Source organism: Pterocles gutturalis, unplaced genomic scaffold (genome assembly GCF_000699245.1).
Source record: "Pterocles gutturalis isolate BGI_N339 unplaced genomic scaffold, ASM69924v1 scaffold7699, whole genome shotgun sequence".
NCBI classification, from domain to species: domain Eukaryota; kingdom Metazoa; phylum Chordata; class Aves; order Pterocliformes; family Pteroclidae; genus Pterocles; species Pterocles gutturalis.
The window spans coordinates 17,179-26,130 of record NW_010128102.1 but is presented as its reverse complement, the minus strand read 5'-3'; the positions used below and the strand labels follow the sequence as shown (position 1 = coordinate 26,130).

The window sequence follows — 8,952 nt, the reverse complement described above, 5'->3', positions numbered from 1 at the left end:
CCAGCCGCTGCCCCACGCTGTCCTTGTCACCTTTTGCAGGCAGGCAAACAGGCCAGGGCACTGCAGACGCTCATCCCGGCTCCTCGCCACCTCCACCAAGGATTACGTCGTGGGCTGGTTGTTACGAGTTGTGTTGCTAATAATTGTAGTTCTTAACGACATGCTATTTCTGCTGAAGCACTCCCAAGCGTTTAGCCTAAATGACGCTGATTAATAATGGTGTGGTCCAAATCGGGAGCAAAAAACAACACCAAAGCATCCCTATTTATTTCACTATTTATAAATTGCCCCTTATCTGATTTCAGAAGAGGATACCTGGCCCGTTCCTGGGGAACGCGTGCCATTCTGGGAACTGCAGGAGGACTGAGGGCTGAGGGCAGTGGGGCTGGTGCCCCCACAAACTGTGGCACTGGGGACACGCAGCGCTGGAGCTGGGTGCTTCCCAGCTGCTGCCTGGCACGTCCCACACTCCTCGCATCCCCTCCAACAACATCCCGCTGGCTCTGGGGATCCGAGGACCTTGCTCCACGCCACACCTCACCTTCATCCCAGGTGTACTGGTCTCCACTGGTGTTTCCCAAGAGGTGTGCGCAGCTGCAGACAGCACTGCCCGGAACAGCACCAGCCACATGCTCCATCCCTCTCTTGCTTTTCTGCTGCTGTGTCCCCAAATCAGAGAACACCCTGCGCCTCTGATGCCCGGCGCTATTCCCTATACGAGGACAGCCAAAGGGGACACCCAAGTCAGAGTGGCCCAACACAGTGGCCAGGACTTGAGAGCACAGCGGGGACCGCAAAGCCACCCTGTCCCCTGGGAAGCACCTGGTAGGCTGAGCTTCCCAGGTCCCTGGGAGCACAAAGCCAGCTCAGAGCAGTGTATCCCAACTCGAAACCTGCAAGGGCCTTGGACCATCCACTGACTGATTTGTGCAATAAACTGCTGCTTGAGCCCCTGGATGCAACCCCAGGGCAGCAGGAGGCTGGGCCACCAATCGGTGCCACACTGAGCCAGGCAGACCCACTCTGCCATCCAAGGTGGAGTGACCAAAGCAGCACGGCCACGGCTGCGGTGGCTTTGCCAGAGAGAGGGGATGTCCCCCACCCCTGCTCTGCACACCCTGAACTTTGCAAAAAGAAGTTGCTTTAAATCTCTTTCTGCCAGCAGCGAGCGTGACCTATTTTAGCAATAAAAGGAAAAGCTCTCCGGTGCCTGGATACCCCTTGGCACTGGCAGCACAGCAGTTGCTCATCAGACCGAGAAATGCATATTTTAGCTTTTGCCTGGAAAAAATAATTTTTTCTAAAACCGATTCGGGTAAGAGGAAGGGGGGGAGGTTTGGGAGGAACCGGGGCGGTAGCAGGGCTTTCGCTGCATGAGGTCCAGACGGTGCACAGGCTGCCAGGGGACCACCACGTGTACAGCCCATCGCCCCCAGCCTCCCCAGCACGGAGGAGCCATCCTCCGCTCCTGAAAACCTCCACTGAAGTGCCAAGGAGGGGGTTATCGATCAAAACAGGTTGTCCACAAGTACATTGCTTTCTGCCTCACTTCCTCCCCAAAACCTGGCCAGGAGCTTACTGCACATTGAAGGGAGAAAAAAAAAAAAAAAACCAAACCACCAAACAAAAAACACAAATCAAGAAACGGCAAAGAACAACTCTTCCACAACCAGCTCTACTGTTGGAGATAAGGTCAGTAATAAAAACCTGGCTGAATACACGCATTTTTATCTTGCCTACGGGGATGCAACATGTGCTGTAAAGACAAATGCCCTTATTGTTCCGACACAGCCCCATTGCCATCCATCTCTCAGCCGCTGCTGACTTGGCCTTTTGTTTCAGGAGGTGACCGCACTGCGCGTGGCCCCTTCTTGGAAGGCATCGGCTGTCCCCGCTCCGAGGCCACGTCTGCTGCCAGCACCACCGCTGTCCGTCCCAGCTGCACGGTACCGCATCCTTCCCGACACCCTCTCGGCAAACCGGGGCTGTCAGCGGCGCTTAGCTGTCCCGTCTGAATGTGCCATTCACGGAGAAGAAGTCACGACTCGCTGGGGACAGCTCTCAGCTGTTGTGGCTTCCCAGTCATCTGACCGGTGCCGGGTGCTGGGGCCAGCCGCCAGCCCCCTCCCCAGCAGCCGGAGGTGCCCGCAGAGCAGCGGCACAGCCAGTACAGTGCTGCTTTTCAGCCTCTCTCCATCACAAGACTTTTGTCCCAGTCACATCCAGGCGCCTTTGAGCCGGGAAGGACCCGTCTCACCCTTCCTCCGTTCCCCACGCCTGCTGCTCTGCTTCCTGAAGCCACTGGTGGCCACCAACACCCGTGCAGAGGAGCAGCTCTCTGCACACACCAAACCTAAAGCTTCCACCTTAAAGCACCGGGTCATTGTGCTCATCATCGCATCTCTCCTGCAGCAGTCTCCCACCATCTCCCACACAATGCCCATAACCCCTCTGCAGATCCACACAGGAGCCTCTCTTTTGTCTTTCCACATCTCCCACTCTTCCTACACTTCCTTACGCCTCCACAGTGAATCCTTCAGTTCAAAGAACACTTTTCATAACTGCGGTGACAGTGACAACCAGCAAAAGCTCCCAGACTTGCAGAAAGTGTCTCCAGTGTCCCTGCAGAGTCAGGCCAGAAGCACAGGCAAAGGCTTTACATCTCCAAAAGTGGCTTTACTGGGTCTCTGCTTTGGCCAAACCACATACGCAGTGGAAGTTTTTTCTTCCCCTCTGGATTTGCAATCTTGAGATCAACCAAAAGCAAAGCATCGCCCTCTGCATCAATTCACATCCCAAAAGCAGATCAGGGAACAAGCACCAAAGTTTACAGTAGCTTGAAGAAAAAGAACTGGTTCGGATAAAGGGTGTATCCTAGGGAAAATGAGCTTTAAATACAAACTGCTGTAAAGCCAACTCCTTCCTGGCAATGGGAGAGAGAGCCCAGGGCAGGGAATTAGGTGTCCTGTTCCTTCACCTCCGTGCTCTCCCAGTCCCACAGCAGAAAGCCAATTTTCCCCAATCCACCGCTGAGCTGCTCAGAGCTCGTGCAATCCTTCACTGGCAACCTCAAAGGACTTCAAGAGAGATCGCACTGAGTTCTTGCAACAGACACAATCAGTATTTCCAAGGCACATTTTTTGATTTTCAAGTCATTCCTTAGAACACATTAGCTGGAGCCCGGCAGGCAGAATTCAGGATGCGACTCTCTGGCAGGAGCTGTCCCCCGCTCAGCTGCGCAGCTGGGAGCAGGATGCTTTTCTTTGCGCTCGGAGGTGGCTGGAGAAAGCTCTTTGCAGCCTAGGGGATTTTAGCATTTGGCACCGTCAACTCTTCCGTTCTGCAAGTTCCTGGAGCGCTGACACAGACTGGCATTTTGCTTCCAGCAGATAAAAGTGTGAATAACCACTCCGAGGAAAATCAACACAGCAGCAAAGGCGCTTTGTGCATGCAATGTAAAATATCCTGCCTCTCTGCAGGCTTACCTGGCGTCACCGTGCCACGCTGACCGTGTCACTGCGGAGGGGAGCCAGCTCCTGCCATCCCAGGAGCTTCCAGCTCCTTACAGCACCCTCCACGGCAGGACGCTGGGTTTCTGCCCTGCTGGGGGGAGCCTGGCCTGGGAAGGCGCTGGGTTCCCCCCAGGCCACCATTTGGCTAGAACATCAAATCAACACCCAAGGTTGCACCAACCTCTTCTCTCTGGTTCAGACAGACAAGGAAATTATTTATCACGGGCCAAAAAAATCAAGCGATGGGGCTGGGACGCTCCTGCACAAGTGCTGTTTTGCAAACAGGGAGTTTAATGAAGGAACGACAGAGCTGCTCCCAGGCAGGGGAGGTGCCACGGGAGGTGGCACAAAGGTCTCCAAGCTGGAGCTCCCTTTGAGAGGTCCCCAGTGGGGAATGAGGTGACAATGGAGCACCAATTTCACAGGCACACACCCCAATCCTATCAATCCCCCAAACCTGCTTCGTATCTCTAGCAGGTACAACACTAAAAGCTCCCCAAAAGCAGAAGCTGTTTTGGACCAGAGGCTGCTGCATGAGGACACCTCATGTGTCCCGACCCCCAGCATCTCCTGCAGCTGACACCTCCCTCCTGGAGACCCCAGCCTGCATCTGGAGCCACATCGTTCCTGCGGCACAGAAACGTCAGGGGCATAGCCGCAGGATGGCTGGTAAGGAGGGCACAGCAAGCAACTGGATCCACGGGAGGAAGAGAGGGGAACCCTGCCGTCTCCAGGGAATATTGATCAGGAAGAGGCTTTAAAAGGAAAGGGGGACACGCGGTAGGCAGGGCAATTGATCTGTGTACAGAAAATACCTGCAGGTTGCCTGAAAATGTGTCTCCTTCATGCCAGAGCTTCCTTTGAGAGAACAGGAACGTGGGACACATTAGAAGGTTATGAGCATCAGTAATGGGTTTTTTCACCTTTAGCTAAAGGTCACAGAGCATTCAAACAATTCCTCTGTACAGAAGTCACCTATGCACCCCAACATTACAGCTAATTAGTACGGAAAACAAAAAGGTTTCCCCTGCGGTTTGGCCAAGAACCATGCGATGCTCTCCAGAAGAAACTGCTGATTACCGGTGATTTTAGTTTTACCTAAACAAAGTCAAAACAAACCAGAACCTTTTCACCAAGCTTCCTTCTTCCCTTCAAAAGCATGCTCACTTGTGAAAGCTTCTTCTGTAAGTCATGTTTTAGTAAGATGGAATTAAACCTTGGGTCATTCTAAAACACTGCACCATTTCCATACCCAGCCTCCCTGACAGCGTTGGGACCAGACGCCTTTCAGGGAGGAGAAGGAAGACACCCGATACGGATAGCGACCAACCTGCCCTGCGGAAGAGCCTGTTCGCTGCATCACCCATCAGAGCTCAGTTTGGATCAGACCCAGCCCAAAGCTGACACCTCAGAGTGAAACCAGCCAACAAACCTCCTCACTCAAACGATACTGGATCTTCTCCGCCAGCTCCAACTCAGCAGAAACTCCTGGAACACGCTGCTGGGAGATCATGCCCATAGGTACAAAGTGTATTGCTGTTTGGTCACTTGAAACACATCTTTTTCCCCATTTGGTTGGATACTCTTCCATGTTTTATACGATGGGAGAAGAAAAATGCCCAAGCCTGCTTCCACTGCCTTCTGCCCCTTCACAACATCCCCTCTCACTCACCTCATCTGTGAAATCGAACAGCTGCAATCCTTTAAATCACTTTTCATAAAGTGTCTCCAAGCCTAAAATAATGTCACGGCTCATTTCTGAGCTCAGTATTCCTGCCGCGCTGCATTTCCCTGGGTGCGACCGTCACAGTTGGACTCCGATTATTTATTTCTATCATAATAGCATCCGCAGCCCTGCTGTGCTCAGCCCCGTGCACGCGCCCAGGAGGTGACCCAGGGCGTTTCCACCACTGGGATAAGGATCCCCGGGCTGACAAATTCCCAGTTCTCAGGAAAGGATGTCGTGGAACGCAGCAAGCCAGAATCCAAATCTAATTAGATGCAAGACATGCCAGCGTCGGGATGGTTTTGGCCTCTCTCGCTTTCTTCCAAACAAGCTCTCACTGTGCAAACACACCCCATGACAAAACTGACCTGGCCAAGACATGCAAACAAATACCACTGACTTTTAATATTAAACAGCGCAGTAACTTCAAAGCAACCGGGCTCTCCTCTCCCAAGCAATCCCACCAGAGCTCAGCTCCAGCCCCGGAGCCATGGCCGGGTTCCAGCTCCCGGTGCGGCCGAGCAGGAGACACGTGTTTGCAACCAGCTGAGCACGGCACGGTGGATCACGCAGGGACAGGCTGCAAGAAACACTCAGCCTGCCCTCCCGAGGAGAGGCAAGGTGTGCTCGGTTTGCGTGGGGCTGGCACGCTTCTGTTGAGGAGACCCTTTCGTATTTCCATCCAAAAAAAAAAAACAACCCTCAACTCAGACTTCTCCTACACTTACAAGGTATCATGTAACTTTGGAAGATTACATGCGGCTGTAAAAATAGCTCCTCAAAGCAAACGCCAGCAACTTCTTCCAACATTAATACGATAGAATAAAAACAGTATTCACTCTAGCCAGGGAGCAGGGCAGGTTGGAGAAACCCAGAGCTCTGTCCGAGTTGCAAACAACTGCCCCGCTTGGTTCCTTCTGCTGTTGCGACACTAAGGGGAAGCAGCTGGGGTTTGCAGGAGATGGGGTCGTTATAAAATAACGGAGTCCTCCTCACCTCCAAGGCTAGGAGTCCTTTGCACTCTTCTAAAATCTGTCTCCACATCGGATATTGAGGTTTTTTTGTTTTGTTTTTAAATCATGGCTTTGCAATAACCGCAGATCTTGCTCACCTGGTCACACCCTCCTCCTGCTCAGGTTTCTGATAAAAAGAGAACTGGGATTTTCCTTTTGAGACAAATGCTCTTGTTCCGTCTCACCTCCCAAACAAACACCCTGGCACTGATGGAAGCAAGACTCCCATAAATTGAACCAGGTCAGCATGTCTCATACCCTGGATGAAAAGCTTCTTTGTGCAGAAGCATGGAGTCCCGGAGCGATCTCGATGAGCCAGCTAACGCAGCCAAAAGCTCGTCCTGCGCCCTCCTGAACGCTTCCATTTCAAAGCCGTTCCAGACCCCGGCTCTGCTCCCCACGCCGTGCCCAGCAGAGAGGGCAGACAAGGGAATTTCACCCCTTTGCTGACACTTTGTGGTTTTCAAGGCTTTCAAACCCTACAATCATCGCTTAATGTTACTGTTCAATAGCCATTGCTGTCAGGACTGTAACCCCGAGACGAGGGCTCCTCGCTCACCTTACAAACACCCTCCTGGCTGCGGCCACCTCGCCGTAACCCACCGAGCAGCGGCTCCAAGAGCAGCCTCACCGGCAGGAGCCACGCTCCAGCACCTAACAAGATTCACTTAAGCAGCTTGAGCTGACTAAAGCTGTTCCACTAAGAAGAGTTTTTTCCGTTAAGGGCTTAAAACTTCAAACATTCAACCATCCAGGATGAGCAAGCACGGACGTGAGTGACACAGCGCGGAAGGGAGAGGCTGGATCTGGGGGAATTAACCCACAGCAAGCTCCGGCGCATTCAATGGGACACAACCAACAAAAAAAACTCAACACCAACTTATGCTTTGATCCAAGAGGAGACAAGACTAGGGGTCAAGCATAAGGTAGATGGAAAAAGTGGGGAAAGATAAAATGGAAAAAAAAAAAAAAAAATCAGCATTTCAGTTTTCTTCTTGCTCCCCAGCAGTGCCACCACCAGACAGGAATGTCACAGAGAGAGGGTCAGGTCTCCTGACTGCAGGGCAGGCGGCAGGTTCACCCCCAGCCATGTGCCTGGAAATCAGGAGAGCTCTCCCCTGGGCATGAGGACCGGGCTCACTGGGAAGCGGTGAGCCCACATGCTGGAGAGGATGCTCATCCCCTCGCAATTCAGCGCCTAGGAAAGGCCATGCCAGAGAGGGCTGGAGGCCACGCACACCCGATCCATGCCAGGGCTCAACCACCTTTCCACTCTCACCCCACCCTGGTTGCTACATCCAACCAAGGGTGCTCTCACTGGGAAGACAAATGGACTCCTGCACTCATGCCAGAGCCCATGACAGCATCATGGCAAGCGCTGGGAAGAGGCTGGAAAGGGATCGGAAAGCTAAAAGCACCATATAGAGAAACAAGAGGATCCCACACAAGAGGAACGATGAAATCCCGTACCACAGGCACGGAAACGGTCTGATTTCTCATTAACAGCCACATCCGAGACCAGTGCAGCTGAACCACTGCCCCAGCGATGAGGGCACACAGCTCCCATCCTGCGAGAGGGTAGGGAAGGAAAGTCTCTTGCCTTACCGCATGTGGTCGAGCAATCTGGACCGGATAGGACATGGCGTGCGGGGGGTAGCGCGGCTCGGCGGCACGCCAGCTCTGCGTCACGGGCTGCGTAGATCCAGACATGTCGAAAGAGCAGGAGCGCCGGTCGCTGCTTCCAAATCACCGACAAAGGATTAGGAGAGCTGAGAGCTCCTCGTCATTATGTGCGTACTTTCCACGTCACGCAACAACTGAAAGCAAAAGGAAAACCAACAGGTTAAAATTCAGTCAACCACGGTCCCATGAGACAATGAACACCAAGCCTTGGGTGATCCCCAAAACCCGATCACCCCGCGGTTCTCCAGCAGCCCCATTTCCCACTTGGCAAACACCACGGCCATGTTTTTGCTGTGGAGCACTCCTATCACAGGGAACCAGCCCACATATAAGGTCATCCCAAAGCCATCCCAACCAACTGTCCCAGAAAGCCATCCCCCTGTAGCAGCAGGACCAGGCCTGCAAACAGCCAGAGATTTGATTGCGCGCTGGGGGTTTCAGCCTGCACCGATCTACGCCTCTAAGTCTCCTGGAGATGGGTATTTTTTTGGGGGGGTGACTTAGTTCCCAAAAACACAAGCTGGAGTTTTGGCACTTCACCATGAGGTCCCAAAGGCACCAGGTCCCTCCTCAGCCCATCCCGCTCCCTATCCACGCTCTCGCACATCCGCACACGTTTTCCCAGAGCAGCTGTGGATGCCCCATCCCTGGAGGGGTTCAAGGCCAGGCTGGACGAGGCTTTGGGCAACCTGGGCTGGTGGGAGGTGTCCCTGCCCATGGCAGGGGGTTGGAACTAGACTATCTCTAAGGTCTCTTCCAACCCAAACCTGACATCTTTCAGTCCCTTCCTTTGCAAGCCGTGGCCATTTTTGCAGACAAGCCCTAATCTATGCCAGGAGGGACACACCAGGCACTGACCTCCCCAGCAGCCACGTCCATCCATGCGGCTACACTAAAACCCAGGACTAAAGTGTGCCACATGCCTCCAGTGCCACCAGGATCAGCCTTTCTGATCAGGACCAAGAGCCGAGAAGACACCATGGCCCTGAGGGTATTTTCACAAACCCGTCACCCACAC

General features: G+C 53.4%; 1 protein-coding gene across 1 annotated transcript in view; it reads right to left on the bottom strand.

Annotated features, from left to right (window-relative positions):
* The window catches only part of LOC104466157 (nuclear receptor corepressor 2-like), a gene marked incomplete at its 3' end in the record, with an annotated part of 47,529 nt that extends 39,568 nt beyond the window's left edge, over positions 1–7,961 (bottom strand). The window contains exon 1 of the mRNA XM_010079493.1: positions 7,857–7,961. Within this exon, the coding sequence (XP_010077795.1) occupies positions 7,857–7,961 (105 nt within the window). The remainder of the gene's footprint in view (positions 1–7,856) is intronic.
* Positions 7,962–8,952: the final 991 nt, after the last annotated feature.